Genomic DNA, 17,969 nt, shown 5'->3' on the forward strand with positions numbered 1-17,969 from the left:
ATAATAGCCCACCCCTGTTTTCCCAACCAGCGGATTGTCTACACTGAGGGAAATCTGGGACCATGTGGGAGAGGATGAAGCCACCATGATGGGCGTATTAGGTAGAGATGTTTAGGGCCTTGTCATATTATAGCATTAAAATTATGACACTTAGCTGCTTGCCTACATAGTCCACAACTAGGCCAGCACAAAAGCCCAGACTTATTTTTAAAAGTCATAAGTTAAGTTTTTGGAGTATGTGTGAATACGGTCAAAGAAAAAAATCATAATGATGATCTGAAACTAATAGCAATAATATTACAGGAAAGATTATCTCTGAGATTTATTAAAGTTATATCAAGCTGCCACTTAAAAAAATAGCAAGTCAAACAGGTTGAGGCATAACATTAAAAAAAAAGGATCCATAAAAGATTGGAAAGGAAAGTTCAATAAAAATTGGTAACAAAAAAGAAAAAAAAGAAAATCCCCTTCCCCCAGAAAAGCTAGACTGTAAAACCAAATCATTTGAATATAGCTTTTTGAGCAGTGATTCTTCACTGGTTTTCCTTAGAGACTAAAAGTCCTTCATCACTGATATTTCTTTTCATTCACCCACTCGTATTGAATTAAACAATGTTAATGACCATGAGGAAATCTTCCTATATTACCGAACACCTTAAAGTGATAATTTGAAGAATACAGGCTTACCTAGAATGAATACATTCCAAAAATTTCCTTTCTACCGCCACACGTGTGTCTGTTTACATGTTGTGCCCCACAAATAACCACAAGCTTATACTGCACAGAGGAAGGGGTGAGAATGTTCCTGCCTGAAGACTGCCCTGTGTAGGAAGAAAACAGACGGATGCTTACAGGCCCTCCAAAGGAATTCATTTAAGCTTCATACCAGATTTGGGAGGGCTGGTTTTACCTGCCTAAAGTTGGCACAAGCAAGACACCATTCTAGCAATCCCTAAGTTGAGTATAGTGGGCATACAAGTTCTCCTGTGTGACTCCAGTTTAGCTTTGACCCATTCTTCTCTTAGCAACAGTTCAACTTACAACAGTTCTACTTAACAACGTAAAACATTGAGACACACCTCATTATGTGAATGAGGCCCCGGGAAGGTCAATTTTTACCTTCTGCTCTTCCAAAGTTCGTGGCTGAATCCCAGATTTACCTTCCCCCACAGTGAATGAATTGAGAGAGAGAGAGGAGGGAGAGGAGGAGGAAGAGAAAGAAGTAGAGGAAGGAAAGAAGGAGGGAGGGAGGCAGGGAGGGAGGGAGGAAGGGAGGAAGGAAGTTGCTTGACCTTGAAGAGATTGGACCTCCAAGGGTCAGGAAATTTGGAAGGCATAGTCTCCAGAGTACTTATTTTATTTTTGGTAGTAAATAAAGCCCTTAGGGAGACTATTAATTATCTGGCCTATTTAGCATATTAAGCTATACTATTTCTTACTCTAGTGGCCTGACAAAGTTAATTTAACATTTGAATGGCATGAATAATGAATACTTCCACCAAATCCTGGCACTTCACAAAACTAGACAAAGATTTAATATGTTTTGCTTAGGTGTGCTTTATTTCTTATCAGTATCAATGGAAAAGAAACATAAAATAGTAATATTCCGTTAGGGATATCAGGACTGCTGTTGGCTAGGGTGTCATCTCAGAGTGAAAGATGCTGTAACATAGGGCCCTGATCAGAAAGGAAGAGGAAGGGGGAGAGGGAGATGGTGACAAACCCTTGGCTTCTTGTGCTCCTCTCCTTTTCATCTGGGTACAGCAATGGTCTATCCCACAACCTGGGTTTTCTCTAAACCCCATACCAGTCTTCTATCTGTCATGTGGGGGCTAGCATGGGATTCTGAAAATTAACAGCTGATTTTTATTCCTCTGTATACATCAGTTGCTTGGAGCACTAAAGTGATGTGGATTGGTTTTGAAATGAAATGTCATGTGTGCAAGAACAGTGCATAATAATTTGTTTAATTTAAATAATTGGGAGGAAGGGGCAGAATTCTGAACTGCCTTTTATATGTAAATGAATGTTTATTGGACTTTTGGATGCTATGGAAATACTATTTCTGAGGATGCATGATTCTACATACTGATCTTGAAAAGGGAATATATATCAGGCTGTAAAACATCCATGCCCCTTAGTTATTTTGGAGGCAATCACAAATATATTAATCACATATGGTAACAATGGATGCTGCTTTCTGTCCTTGAAAGTTATGAGGATGTCATTGTGCTCGAGAAAGTGCTTGGTGCACAACCATCAGATTCCCTCTCTCCATCAAAGAGGAGGTGTGATGAAGTAGAGACAGCACTTGGCAAGCCACAGGCAAACAGCCGTCTCCTTATTTTTACAGATCTAATAGAGTAAAAGAATTAAATTATTTACTGAAAACAATGAGTAAACGAGTAAATGGATAAATAAAAATATAAATGAAATTTCTGAAGTAGCTCTTAGTGAGCCCAAACTCCCATACATCCAACATATTGTATCTGTAAATGAAAGACTTGTAAATTGTCAAATGCCTGAGGTTAACCACAGTGAATGCGCGCTCTCCTCCCTCCAAGCAATTGGCTGAAATAAGGGAAGTTAGAATTCCAGGGCTCCTTTGGGTCTCTGATTCTCCTTGTGGGTTCCTGGCGTTTTAGCAGGCCTTTTCCCGTGCTGCCTGCAGGCCCTGTAGGGAAAACCTGACACTTCTCTAGTGCATTCCTTCCCTTTTCCCTTCCTACCTGTTTACTCCCCAAGGCGGAGGGACACTAACAGTCAGGTGCGACCCAGCAGGTGGAGTGGCTGAGCCGGCCCTAGGGCAACCCCAATATGCACTTGGCTGTGGTTGTGGGGTAATTTGGGTGGGAGCAACCTGGAGACTACCACCCCCGAGTCCTGCGCCTCGCTGGTGGGGTGTGTGCAGAAAGAGCGAGAATAAATAGGAGGTTTCCTCCGCCCAGCGACACTCACGGAGCCGGCGGCCGCCGCCCTGGGTGTTTGCCTGCCCTGTAGTCGGGGTTCCAGCCTGAGGAGTAGTTTCGTTTCCTGCTGGCTGCAGGATTAGTTTCCAGGCACTCCCTCCGACGCCCGAGGCCCGGAAAAGGGGCGCAGGAGGAGAAGGGAGACTCTTCTAGGGGCTGCCTGGCCCCGCAGCGCGGGGTTGATGGAACGGACCGCCCCGGGCAGCGGCGCTAGCTCCCAGCCATTGCTCTTGGCCTTCGCCCTGGGTAAGTGGCCGCGCTGGGCACTGAAGACCCAGGAGGAAAGTCTGGGGTGGAGTCGCAAGGAAGGCGAACCCTGATCTGTTCTTGCATCTGGACCTGAGGGCGCACTGGTGCTGACTGGGGCGGGTCGGAGAACTTGGACGACTGGGAGAATGCCAGGTTAAGGGTCAGCCAACTGGGCACCTGTTGGGGCTGTCCCTGAGCGAGTGGGGAGACCCGAGGGCGGAAGGAATCCCGGGGACCCCGCCACTGGTGCTGCAAACATGGGCGCAGAACGGAGGACCGGGTGCGTTGGGCTGGGGGGCCTTCCAAGCCTTAGGGGCTCCGTGGGGGCGCTGTGTCCGCGAGTGCGTAGGAGGGAAATCCACCAAAGAAGTAGTAGCATGGGAGACTGGACCCAGCTGGGTATCCCGGGAGGAATTGGAAAGGGAACTCCTTGGCTTAAGATGCCAGCGGGAAGCACCCCTCAAGGTGGAGGGAAATTTGATTGGTGTGTGTGTTCCAGAGGCAGGCGCATGACCCCTGGAGAGACAGAGGAGCTGGCCACAGCCTGGGAAGGAATTATTACACCTATTTCTTGCTGGGGCAATTGGGAGGAGCTGGAGAAAAGACGACAAATTCTGAGACCTGAGTATCCTGTCGCTGATAGGGAAGGAAAGGGAAATGACATGTTTCACTTAGGGCACTATCCATGAGACACTTAGATGCTTTACTTGGAATACAGTCATGTGCCACTTAACAAGGGAATGCGTTCTGAGAAATGCCACCTTAGGCGACTTGCTCATTGTGCCAACATCATAGATGCGCTTACACAAACCTAGATGGTAGAGCCTACTACACACCTAGGCCATATGGTGTAACTGATCATTATCAATATTATGTACTGTATATAATTGTATGTGTTATGTTTTTATAAGACTGGCAACGCCGTTTTTATTTTCACCAGCATCTGTATATTATTTCCTGTTTTAAGGAGAAATTGGGGGGGTGCTTTTCTTCTCTTTGAAGGTTTAATCTGGTTTGTTAAGGACCATTAGGTGTGGACACCTGGTGTAAGGGAGACTGGCTGGTGGGAGGAGTAGCAGGACACTGGAACCCACTAGAGGCTCTCCTAATCACCTTGGGTGTTGGCGCTGGCAGAGAGAGAGATGGAACTTCGGGTGCTGGGGAAGGTTTACGCAGCTGGAAGCAAGGCTCCCCTCGCCCTCCAGTGTGGTAAGGTGTGGTAAGTGTGGTAAGGGAGCAGAAAAATCCTACTACTTCAAGGTACCCCCTCTGCATCATGGTCATTTTGTAGAGGGGGGAAGGGAAGGGAAACTGGCAGTATTTTGTAGTCTTAACTGGGCCTGGCTTGAGGCACTAATGTGGGAGGAGGAAGAGTCTTCACAGCTGAAATGTCTACAGCTTAAAGCCTGGGTAGGGCTGGGATTTCCCTTATGGAGGTAAAATAAATGGACTCTAAATGGAAACTTTTATTTGGCTGTGTCCTTGGAGTTAGAGAGGTGGCTAAAATGGTATCGTGATCTTGGTTGGAAGTGGATGAGACTTAGAACCACGGTTAGAGAGAAGGGACTGACGTAACAAATCCTGCAGAGGAAGAAGTGATGTGGAGCATAAAGAGCAATGTGTCTAAGAATTAGGCCCAGAAACAGTACTGATGCTTTGCCGGTACTGGATGAAAGTGGCATTCTCTCCCTCCACCTTGTCTGGACTGTCCAACAGTCAAAGTACGTATTTACTGAGAATCTGCTACAGTCAGCAAGATACTAGAGTACAGGGGGTAGGAGTGGGATGAGGGCTCAAGAAATTCCTAAGACATAGTTTCTAAGACGTGATTCCTGCCCTGAGATGCTATGTTGAATTTGGGAATGCAAGACTAACAGCTATGACACAATTAGAGAAAAGTCGTGAAACCAGGGAAGGGAGAGCTACCTCCTACCTAAGCTTCCACAGTGAGGGATGGAGTAGTTGGGAACAGCTGCATGGAGGATGGGAGTGGGTGCCTTGAAGCTTGGGTAGGATTTGAAATAATAGGGAAGAGAGATCAATGATAGAAAAGAGGGAAAGCATTTAGTGAAGCGCTGGCGATGGAAATAAGACTGCTTTACTGGAGAGACAGGTAATCAGCCTGCCAGAAAGTAGAATTTATGGGATGCAAAGAGATTCTGAAGAGCCAAAAAAACCACATTAAAATGTTTGGACACGTATCAATAAACAGTTAAACACACACCATCATAGTTCTTGAATACAGGACTGATATGATGCAAACAAAGATTTAAGGAGATAAATCTGGTGGGGGGTGGCAGGTGCAGTGTAGGAGGAGGGGTGGGCAGCTGTGGGCCAGAGGACCTGGTTGTCTCATAGGTGTGATCCAGGCACGAGCTAGTCCAGGCCAAGATTAGGGTGATGTGCCGGCAGAAATGTTACGGGAGGAATGATTATTCCAAGTTGATGGACATTCTTTCTCCTTTACTATCACACAGTGCTTTATGTTTTTCTCAAAACCTGTCAAAAGGCAGGAATGAAAAAAAGAAAATCTCTAAATCTAGTACTATTATATACTCAGGGTAACCTAAATGTACAACTGTCCTGTTCAATGTTTAGCTTAGGGAATTGAATCCAGTCTTTTTAGATCCCCTAAAAGCTCCACTCCTTCCAAAATGTAGTTTGTTGGCATCACTGTTTCAAGTGGTCTTCTTTCTCCCATGCACACTTTACTTTTAATTCTCGTTCCTAATTTAAGTCTCATGTGATTTTACTTGTTTTTTGAAAGGAATGTGAACAATGTGCTGTGTAATCCACGTGTGTGTGTGTGTGTGTGTGTGTGTGTGTGTGTGTCACAGTGAAAAGTGCCTTGAAAATCGGCACTGAGCAGACATGAGACCTGGTTCTGACTCTGCACTCCAGAACCCTAATATACATGTAAATTATAGCTTTCTGGGCATTGTTTCTCTTATTTGTAAAATGAAGGGGTTGCTTTAGATGAAACTAAGGTTCTTACCACTTGACATTCTACTGATCTTTAACCAACATTTCTATTGGGAAATTTAAGAGAAAACCTTTTTACAATAGTGTTTAGCTTCCATTTACTTTGTAATGGGATCTTCGCTTCATGCAAACGTTTTCATCACAGAAAGACTCATGGATGCTTGATACTTTAAGAAATATCGTAAAGGTGAAATAACTTTGTTTCAAATTGTTTTTTTTTTTTTATCTTAAAGAAATTGGATCATTCACTGTAATTCTGTTTTTCTGGGTTTTTTTTAGTTTCTCCCTCTCATCCACTTGCTATATAACACTAAAGCTAAAATTATAACCAGTAAAAAAGGGGGAAAATGTTTCTTTAAAAAAAAGGGTGAATTTTAAGGTCAAAAATATGTTTTCCTTATTAAAATCTAGAACATCAATGTTTGTAAGTTGGTTTTAAGTTCTGCTTGAAAACATGAATTCATTCATGATGTAATATCTAGTTCTCAAATTTCAAAGCAGGTGGTGGCAGCAGGTAAAATTCCCATTGTACAAATGAAGCAACCGAAGCCCCAAACTCTGAAAGATTTGCCTCTTCAGATGTAATTTTGGCTCAGAAGAACCTTGGGAGTTGTTATTTTTTTCCTGTTCAAAACCCTTAGGTGTCACAGGCCATACTTGCATATTCTAACAACTGTTACTTTTTGCTACTGCTCCATTCCTACTTGTTGTGTGGAAATTCCCAAATAATTCTGGAAGACCCCAATACTGCAGGCACAACTTTGTGGCGCCCACTCAAGGTGCCCTGCTGATGCTTAGCCTTCCAATGTCTGTGCCCAAATTGAAGACGCAGAGGACAGAGAGGACTTACGACTATCCCAGGGGCCTAAGCCTCTGGCACCACATCGTGTCTGTGGGACTGCCCACCCCAATCCTCCTGTGCTCCTTACGTCCACAGAGAGCCCAGTGGGCAAACCTAATCTTGGTTTTTCCCCCGCCCTTTTATTGTAGCCAGCTCATGTCAGGACATAGACATGAATGTCACTGGGAGGCTGGGCCAGGGATGGTCTGAGGGACAGACACTAAGCTGTACACCGTGTCACCCCTCTGGTCCATGAACCACGCTTGTAAGCATCTCCTTTAGAATCAGTGTCTTCCCAGGAGGATCCGGACAAGCCAGAATACGGGCTGCATGCAGTTTAGGTATAAGCCCTGATCGTGGTACACTTCCAAAACTGCTTTGACAGACCCCTGGGTCCGCAAAGAACTCGTAGTCCAGTTGGTCAGGAGGACTCCAAAGTACAATAAGAGGAAAGCAATCTGATTAAAATGGGTATGCTTTCTACTGCTCATTACTGCTAGTTTTCCCAGGCATATTTGTATTTTAAAATAGGGATCTCAGTGGCTCAAATGAATTTCAAATTGTCAAATTCAAAGAAATGAGAGAATTTTTTAGATGGTTGAGGAGAGATGGGGTATTTAATCTTAATTCACATCAGTTAGGTAATAACCTACTTTGATTATCAGCAAGGCTAAATCAAATAGCCATGAAATACTTAAATTCATTCTTTACATTTTTTGAGGCTATGTAGTATATTATTTACCTGACCTATAGACTAGAAGCATTAATTCCAAAACAGTGACAAAAAGTATAACAATGTTTGTGTTCAGCCTTCTTCCCGGTATTTTAGAGTACCCAAATTGGTTATATAACAGCCTGAGTTACTAATACAACCTTTCCCTCTGCAAAATCATGGATTTATTAATTCATTTAGCCTTACTTAATAATGTCATGCCAGGGGGCCTTTTCTAGGGAGTGTAATACTAATGGATAATGGGTAGCTGTTGTGGTAGTTTTCAATGTGGGAATATTACAGATCATGCAGTGGTTTAAATACTGGTTTTACTGTGCAAAGTGGATCAGAAAAAGAGAGGTGAATATAACAACAGGTAAGTAAAGAGAAAGCTGCTGTTAACTAGCCCAGAAAGTCTGAACCAGGCAACAAAGAGAAGGAAATAAATTCAATATATGTTTCCAAGCAAGAATTTATAGGGTATAATGACAAGTCCAGCGTAAGAAAGGAAGGGGAAAGAAGAAGTAAATCTGTCTCCAAGACTGATAAACCGTGAGAGAAAAGGAATTTATAGTATCACATGTGAATGAGAGCTTTTTTTTTCTGTGGGTATGTGAACTGTCTTGGAGACATTCAAATGTCCTATGAACATTAGGAAACATAGAAGTTGACTTCAAATTACAGCAATAGAACCCAAATCTGATTGCTCTCCCGAGGAATGTAAAAAGTACAGGTTATTGGGCCTCTCCCCAGACCTATTAAAGTCTGGTTAACCTGTTCCTATGAATTTAACTATTTAAAGACTTTCCAAGAGAAGAAAAAAACTTTCCTTACAGAATAATGGCAAATAATATATGTAGATAATGCCTCTCTAGGAGGTGGAGCTTAATTCCTTGCCTCGTTTGAATGTAGGCTAGATGTAGTGACTTGCTTCCAAAGAACAGAGCATGAAAAGGGGAAAAAAATAGTACCTTTATAGTGTAAGAATCTGGCAAACACTACCTTACCCAGGTGCTAAGGGTTAACATCACCAATGATATCGTGTGGATATCGTGTACCTCTTGTATGTGACGAGAGGAACTCTCCTCTCCAGAGTTCATTCTAAAAACCCAAAATCCAATCATTTAAAAACATTAGAAAAACTCAAAATTGAATGCCATTCTACAAAAAGCCTGGCCAGTACTCATTAAACTTGTTAATGAAGTCATAGAAAAGGAGGAAAGACTGAGAACCTGTCACAGACCTGGGGACACTAAGAATCTTAACAGAGAAAAAGGACATTCATGGAAAAGTTGGGAAATCAGAATCAAGTCTTGAGTTTAGTCAATAGTAATGCATCACTGCGGATTCTTAGATTTGATAAATGTACCACTATAATGTAAGATGGTAACATTAGAGGAGATGGGAGTCGGTGAGGAGTATATTGGAATGCTCTGTACTTCGCAACTCTTCTCTACAGGCACCCCTCGCTTTTTAAAAGTTCACTTTATGCTACTTCACTTTTATGAAAGCTCTACATTAGTATTAGGTTGGTGCAAAAGTAACTGCAGTTTAAAAGTTTAAAAATAATTGCAAAAACCGCAATTATTTTTGCACCAACCTAATACCTGTTTTCGCTAAGTGAAAAGAAATCTGAAGAGGATTTGAGCTTTTGTGAAAAAAAGGGAAAAGGTGAAAATAACGTTTGTTTTGTAGCAGCTGTTATAGAGCAATGCACACTCTGAGAAGTGAGTGCCACCAGGTTCCTTCCCCAGGAGCTACACGCAGCATCTCAGCATCAACTTGCCATAACTTTGAACTGTTTCTGTGAGCATCCGTGCTTTATCTCGATTTATTTTGCACCTCTGTTAGCAAGACGTGTTCTAAGGTAATTGCTTCTCACTTTATGCCATTTCAGCTTACGAAAGATTTCATAGGAATATTTTACTTCTGGATAGTGGGGAAAACCTGTATCACAAAATAAAGGTTATTAGTTTTTAAAAAGGCTCTATGGGAGATTCTAATAACTAGCCAGTTTGGACAATCACCTACTTAGAAAACAGAGCTGCAAATATAAATGAATAATTTAGCTGATGATAATTTCGGGATCTAGCACATGATATATCCTCATTAAATATTTGTTCAAATACTGAGTCCATGAGTATTTTGTGAGATTGAATAACATTATAAAAAAAGGATCCAGAAGCAAAATCATAGAGACAGAAAATAGAAAGAAGGTTGCCAGGGGCCAGGAGAGGAGGGATTGAGGAGATATTGTTTAGTGGGTATGGAGATTCAGTTTGCAAGCTGAAAATAGTTCTGGAATGGATGGTGGTGATGGTTGTACAACAATGTGAATGTATTTAATACCACTGAACTGTGCATTTAAAAATGGTTAAATTAGTAAATTTTGTTATGTGTATTTTACTACAATAAAAAATTGGGGGGAAAAAGAGGGACTAAAGTAGTGTTAATGGTGCCCACATTTATGGTGAGGAAGTCAGAAATAGAGCTAGCAGAGTTGACTGAAAATGGAAGAATAATTCTGGCAGATTGTAGATGGAAGAGTTGGGAAGGTCAACGGTATCAACTACTATGGAGACAGAGGACACTGAGGCGCAAGAAGAGGCCTCTGACGAGTGAACTATGAGGAAATCATTGGTGATCTTGAAAGACCGAGACAGATTGGTGGTAACTAAAGAAACCAAACACACACACACACACACACACACACACACACACACACACACACAACTGGGAAGATAAGAGTTGGAGTGGTGAATAGAAAAGCGAAAGTTTTGGTTTATGAGAGCCAACTTCAAATAGTTGAAAAGTTGTCTCAACAAAGGTTTCCTCTGTTTACTTCAGAGGGCCCAACTTGAATTAATAAATTCCGGGAAGATAGCTCTTACCTTAATTTAGGAGGAATTTTCTCCCAAGTAGAACTTTGAAAAATGGAATCTGCTGCCGTGGGATGTGGATATGTTTGTGGTCTGGATGGCACTTACAGGAAGTTGTGTAGAGATGATTCCTGGGTGAGGTAGAAGGTGGACCAAATGACTACCTAGCATTCTTATCTAAGAACTCAGGATGATGTTACCACACTTTAAGAATGGTAGGTAGGTCGAGTTTTGGAGGTTGTTAGGTGGAGTTTCAAACTAAGAAATTGTCAGTAGATTTCTCTGGGAATAAAAAAAAAGAGGTAGGGCACTTGGAGACCTGGGAAACCAATGGTGAAGAATTAAAAAAAAAAAAAAAAGAAAAAGAAAATTACTTAAGGTTTTCCCCTCAAAACTGGATTCAGTGACCACGCCTTCTCATCCTGAAGTATAGTACCAATCTTATGCCCCATGCTCAGATTTTGCCTTAAAGACTCTGCATTCTTTATATTTTACCATCACTTAGGATAATAATTATCAGTTGGCATCCAATTGTGAAGAGAAAAAAATCCCAGCATAACTATAATTGATAAATTATATTGACAAAAATCTTCAAATATTTCAGAAGACACATTTCTAACATTGCCACCCTATGACAGAAAACATCTGTGAGAAAATTCCCTATTTTTATATAAATGACAATTATCCTGTAACAGAGGGTCAAAAGAGTGACTGGAAATTTGATTTGGATGTGAGATAAAACTATACATAAGAATAATAAACTACACTTGTCATTTGCTTTTGCAGAAGCATAACAAAGGAAAAGCATCCCATTTTTTCTTACTGATTTCTGTATGAGAGCATTCCCACTATTAAATATTTACTGAGTGGTTTTCTAGACTAGTCAGATTCTTTATTGGGTCTCTGTCTTTCAGGATGTGGTGAACGGAATTGCAAAGCTTCAGCTATTTCTTAAAGAGTCTTATTTTCATAGGTCACACAAGGGAATCATTTGAATTATTTCACAGTCATACCGTGCATATCAAGAAGGCCTTTGTTTCTTAATTCTATGTATAATTCTTCACTGTAGCTGGACAGCTTTACCCTGTCTTCCAAACACCAAGCTCACTTCTGTGGGACTGCCTTTGGTCCTGTTTAGTTCCCAACTTCTGTGAAACTTTTCCCAATGATCTCTTCGCTTAACGCATTGCCTCTTGTTGGGATTCCAGTAGAATTTATTTCCTATATACTTGGCACTTAACATATACAGCCTGATATTTATTCGTTTGTTTGTTTATATATCTTGTCTCTGCAAATGGTTTTTATCAATAAAGATAATGATGGGTTAATGTTACGTTGGGTTGGCTTACCCTGACTTACTGTAAGGGCCTAAATTCTGGAGTTTCTTTCAGGTCTGGTAAGCAGCTACTCCAAAATGCTATGTTCTTTTCTTTACCATTATTAAAATTTGATGACTAAACATGGATCAAAGGCTGTGTTATCGCTAGATCCAGAGGCCAACTCCACCATTCCTCCTCACTTTGCATTCAGGTAATCCTCCCTGATAAGAAATTGTTCCTTATTCTTGATTCCTTTTGCCTCCTCTCTTTGAACTATTATGGAAATTCAGTGAGCCTCAAGGTTTTCATTTAAAGTATTACAATGTCTGACTGTCTGATCTGGTCTTATCTTAAGGGAATGGGAATCAAAAAGTTAAGTTTTGACAACTGATGATTTCTAAATAGCTAGCTCTAGGTTATTATGTGGTCCCGTTCAATTTAGCCATTGTTGTCACAGATGAAATAACAATCATAGTGAAAAATAAAAAGGTTGATTTACTAGCAAAGGTATTGTGGTGTTGACAGGTTTCAGATATATGAGTTAGTTTATGTGTGACAGGTTGTTAAATTGCTTCCTTCTTTAGGCTTTAAAAATAATAAATTTGTGCAGTACTTTTATGAGCTAAGAAAAAGTGTTATCCATCATTCTTATCCTTTCTTAAATAGCAAGCTATTGTTTCTGCCATTTGGAATATACTACTCCATTGGTGGAGAAAGGAGTTCATATTATATTATATTTTACTTTCCTAATTTTGACTGGACATAATCTATTTGTGAAGACCCTCTTCTTGTTTCTCTGCTCTTGTCTCTGTCTCCCCTTATGGTCCTGAAGCCTGTCTTTTAGTTTTGTAGAACAGGCAGTTCTCCAGGTGATTTGAGAGACCTTGGAAAAATCCCTCCTTGTCCTGGAACATGGATCTCCATGACATGTCCTGATGCCCCAAATCCTCTGTATTGGGGTGCAAACATTGTGCTCCCCTTAAAACCCCTTAAACTCCCTCCTTTGTCTCTTGCTGATCTCCCCACTCATACCAGGTCACCCATCTTTATAGACTTGGATACAAGATCATGTCGCAGGGCACGAGTTCTGGCCTCTCCCTCACCAAAGGGCCAGAGAATGAGGGAGTTAGCACCCTGTAGGGGGTATTTTGTCCAATCAAAAATGGATGATGAAAATGATTGGGACAAATTCCTCCTTCATTCTTTTTCCAAGGACTCATTCAAGATGCAGCTCCTTGTTGAACACTTTACATAGCCCCATATGAGGGAACATGTCATCTGAGCAAATTTCTGTGTCTCTGTGGCTCTCTTTGGAGCTGCACCCAGCATGATGGGTACACACTTGACATTGCTGTACCTCTTTCTATTCTTCATTTTCTTTTTTTCTCTTCTCATGGCCCAGAGCTTATACCTCTCAAATAAAGTGATAACCCCTTAATCTGTATCTCGGGCTCTGCTTTCTAGAAGACCCAGGTTGGAACACTTGCTTCTAGTATATTTCTTTTGAGTTAAGTAATTTCTCTCCTTGCAGATCTGCTTTAAAATCAAATACATTTAGAAAGGGAAATATATTAAAGAATTATGTTCTGTCTGGGGGAATGTTGAAGTAGTATGAGGATACTAGTTTATAGGAGGGTGAAAGACAACAACAACAATAACAACAAATACAAAAAGAGTCAACAAAAAAGGATGGAGAAGAACACCAATGTCAAACTTCACCTTATTTCACAGTTTTTGTCTCAGCCAACTACAAGCCCAATGTTAAACATCATTTCCACTCCCTAATATTTTTTCAACTCCATATTAGATGTCATCTCTTTTTGGACTTGGAAAATGCTCTGTGTATAGGATGTATATTCAAGGTTCTGATTTTATTCTTGACAGTAAAGATACAAGAGGAAAATTGCTCCCAAATGCTAATAGTTTTTTACTCTGAATGTTGATTTAAACTTTTAAAACTTCATTAACTCTATTTTTCCAAAATTAGAGATGATTTATAATCTACTTTGTTTTCAAAATACTAGTACATGTGAGATATGACTTTATCTGCTAGATTGGCGTCACTGAATCATTTAACCAACCAAGTGAATCAGTAATCCAGTTTGACATAACAATACGCTGAGTCACTGGCAGAACTGGACTGAGAATACAAAGAACCATACATGTAGATAATGCCATATTTCTGTTAATTAGTTGAGGCACATTCATTTCAAAACTCTTTTAAAAACATTGAAAAGAAACAGCATGTGGAAAGACCAACATACAGTTTTGCCTCACTAAGTACATATACATAAGCACACTTGCAGAGGTGTGTAGTATGCACTGTGTGTGTGTATATATGTGTGTATGTGTGTATTGTGTGTATTTGTTTTATATTTGTTTCATAAACATATTTTATACACAAGTCAAATCACACCATAAATGTAGAAATTTATCAATATCTATTTAAGAGAGTGATAATCTATTCTACCAGAGTAATTAGAATTCTTGTTTTACTTCAGGCCTCTTATACCTGCTATTTTGTTGAGTGACTTACCCTGTGCAAGGCATTACCCAGGTTAATAATTCATATCTCACTTTTTTCATTTCTTAAACACAAAGCTAAATCTTTAGCATGTCAGTTACATTTTATGGGCCTAAGTTCATGGATGAGGACCCTGCAGTTCAATGTTGAGTAATTTAATCATAATCACAAAGCTAGTGATTAAAAGGTACTTCCAGGATTCAAATCCAGCTCCATTTGTCTCCAAACCTATCCTTTACCCATTAACCTATACTGCTTCCCTCTAAAATAAATGAAATTTCAAGGATTTGATCATGAAATACTCTTCCAATTTCTGCTTATATTCATAGACTAATAAATTCTCCTTTGATTTACAGTTGGATTTTTTAATGGGAGATGAAGTGAGGTTCAGATCCTAAAATAAGATTGATAAGATATCATAAGAAATCACTGAGTTCAGTAGACACAAGTAGATGTTAGGATATCTAAAAAGATATCCTACATCATCAGAATATAGATGAATGGACATTTTGTGATAATGTTATATTAATTTTGAAAATATAAAATGCAGTTGGCTCTAAAAATGGAAAATTCGACTCAGAGATGAGGCAAGTACAACGTACATAACTGTTTAGGTTGGTCACATTTGATTTTTTTAAATAGTTGACTCAGCTGGTGTATGACTTAGCTCAGCATTAGCAGTAACTTTGAGACAGTGGGTCATGCTCCTTGTCATGTGTTTCTTTCAATGCTTGTATTGTTCCTAATGATCTCATTCCCCATGATAGCTGACAGGGAGAATACTTTTAATACATTCAGTAATTTTTAATTTGGAAATCTCAGCGTGTATAAAAGTAAATGGAGCTGTGACTTACTAAAGCAGAAATTAGCTCTTTTTCCTTTTTGTCTTTAATTTTATGTGTGTGAAGTTGATTTTTAGAAACTAGCCCTGGAAATACGGACTCAATTTTCAATCACTTAGCAAATACCGCTAATCTAACATTATTTTGTTTTATTTTGTGTTTATTGCTTTAATGCATCTGAGAAATTCTTCAGGTCACGTGAAGCAGGGAAGTGTGGTTGAATGAAAGGATAAGAAATAGAAAAATTGTGAAATATTTGAATGATAGGTGAAATCTAACATAATAACATTTAAAAGGGCCAAATGTAAAATCTCTTTTTTTAGGTAAAAAATAGAAATGAAGCAAAACAGAATGACAAAAAATAAGAAATAAACCCATCAATACATTGCTTCTCAGTAGTACATAGGATTTAGGAACTTTATTTTATTATAAGCAGAATAAAACCCCAGTATTTAATGGGACAACTGAAAAAAGCTGATATACTATATGGCTGCATTACCAGAAATACAAGTTCTGATAATTAAGTTCGTGAACTTGTTGCAATGATGTTGCTAAACTTTTTTGTTATCAGAGGGATTATTCATTATGAATTTGTACCAAATAGATAAATGGTTAACCAAGTTTACTATTTGGAAGTGCTGAAAAGGCTGTGTGAAAAAGTTAGACGACCTGAACTTTTTGCCAAAAATTCATGGCTCTTGCATCACAACAATGCACCAGCTCACTTGGCACTGTCTGTCAGGGAGTTTTTAGCCAGTAAACAAATAATTGTATTGGAACACTCTCCCTACTCACCTGATCTGGCCCCCAATGACTTCTTTCTTTACCCAAAGACAAAGGAAATATTGAAAGGAAGACATTTTGATGACATTCAGGACATCAAGGGTAATAAAATGACAGCTCTGATTGCCATTCCAGAAAAAGAGTTCCAAAATTGCTTTGAAGGATGAACTAGGTGCTGGCATAGCTTTCCAAGAGGAGTACTTTGAAGGTGACCATAGTGATATTCAGCAATGAGGTATGTAGTACTTTTTCTAGGATAAGTTTGCAAACATAATTGTCAGACCTCGTATGGTATCCACACTGTGGAGGCTAAGAGTCCCGCTGTATTCTGTCTTTGCCAGGCCATGTGAAATGGCACTTTATTTTGACTTTGCACATAGGGGACAATGACAATGCTTATGAGGGTCTTGAGGATGTCAAGTAAAATATAGTTGAAGGAACCAGGATGTTTAGACTGAAGAAGATAGTTTCTTTCAATAAAACTTGATGGCTGGCTTCAAATAAAATCTGTCATGCAAAAGAGATATTAAACTTATTCTAGGTGATTCTAATGAGCAGAGTAAAATTTCAGAAAGGCAAAAACCAGCTCAACAACAAGAAGCATTTGCGGAGCTTTAGAAATAGATGCTTAATAATTTTTGGACTGAACAAATGACTGTGATTGAAAGAATGGTCTCACAGAAACTGGATGCCTTAAAACACAATGAAGTCTCTCTACTGAAATTTTAAAGATGGATTGATAAATTCTCCCAAGTGATGATTTTGGGGAGTTGAGAGTTGGTGGGTAAGAAAGTTTAATACCTTTAAGGTTCTTACTAATTCTGAAATATATGAGTCGTGACCCTTTTGAATAAAAATCTCATCATTATAATTACATTTGCGATAACCCTATACCACATAAGGCCATTTTCTGAGACAGTAAGGGTTAGGACTTCAACATATGAATTTGGGTGTGTGTGTGTGGGGGGGGTACAGTGACACAATTCAACCCATTACATGGTCCTAGTAGTAAATTGGTACTACTTAGAATATTTGTAAATAAATATAAATTTGTACTAATTATTATATTTATTTCCAAACTGCAGAAAGACTGTGGCAAATTAGCACTAAATAAGCTGGCTACTGGGGAAATATTTTAAGGAAGTCAATGTTTTACAACTATCTTGTGGGGTCATACGTGACACCGTGATCTTTGTCCTCTAGGTGATACGTGGGACCAGTTAAAGCCCTTTAGTCAAAGATAGGCGCTCTCTTCTCTATTCTTCTGTCATGCTTTGTTTTTATTTGTCCCCTCTGAGTCTCAAAGAGCTTGTGTAGAAATGAACATACATCTTTGTATTCTAGTATCTAGCACAGTGCTCAGTTTTAGGTGCTCAATAGATATTACTCTTTTATTGTCACCAGAAGTTCCCTAAGAAGAGTGTAGATTAATTTGAGATACATTAACATTAGTCACCCAGACCCTACTTATCACTTGGAGATGTGAAGTGATGAGGACAATAGAAACCTACACTATTTGAATTAGATAAAACACATTTTATAAACAAATTTTGCATGTTCACCATGGTTTCTGACCATCTTTTGACAGATTTCTTTTTTTTTTGAAGGAGGCGGGATTAAGATAAAATTATTTCTTCTGGAAAATACACACATTATCTATCTATCTATCTATCTATCTATCTATCTATCTATCTATCTTTCTATATTTATTTATCTATCAACCTACCTACCTATCTATCTCCATGACACTAGATTGTAAATATCTGGCCTATGGTAGGCACTCAGTAAATAGTTGAAGGAGAAAAAAAGAGAAGGACTAAGGAGGAAGAAGAGATGATGGAAGAGAAAGAAGAGGAGGTGAAACAAAGG

General features: G+C 39.5%; 1 protein-coding gene across 1 annotated transcript in view; it reads left to right on the forward strand.

The window, feature by feature from the left end:
• Positions 1-2,740: 2,740 nt before the first annotated feature.
• Positions 2,741-17,969, forward strand: part of BTC (betacellulin) — a 41,693-nt gene continuing 26,464 nt past the window's right edge. Inside the window, exon 1 of the mRNA XM_081059915.1 lies at positions 2,741-3,215. Within this exon, the coding sequence (XP_080916041.1) occupies positions 3,152-3,215 (64 nt within the window). The 5' untranslated portion in view covers positions 2,741-3,151. The remainder of the gene's footprint in view (positions 3,216-17,969) is intronic.

The sequence above is a fragment of the Rhinolophus hipposideros genome, assembly GCF_964194185.1.
Source record: "Rhinolophus hipposideros genome assembly, chromosome: 1".
In the NCBI taxonomy this organism is placed as follows: Eukaryota; Metazoa; Chordata; class Mammalia; order Chiroptera; family Rhinolophidae; genus Rhinolophus; species Rhinolophus hipposideros.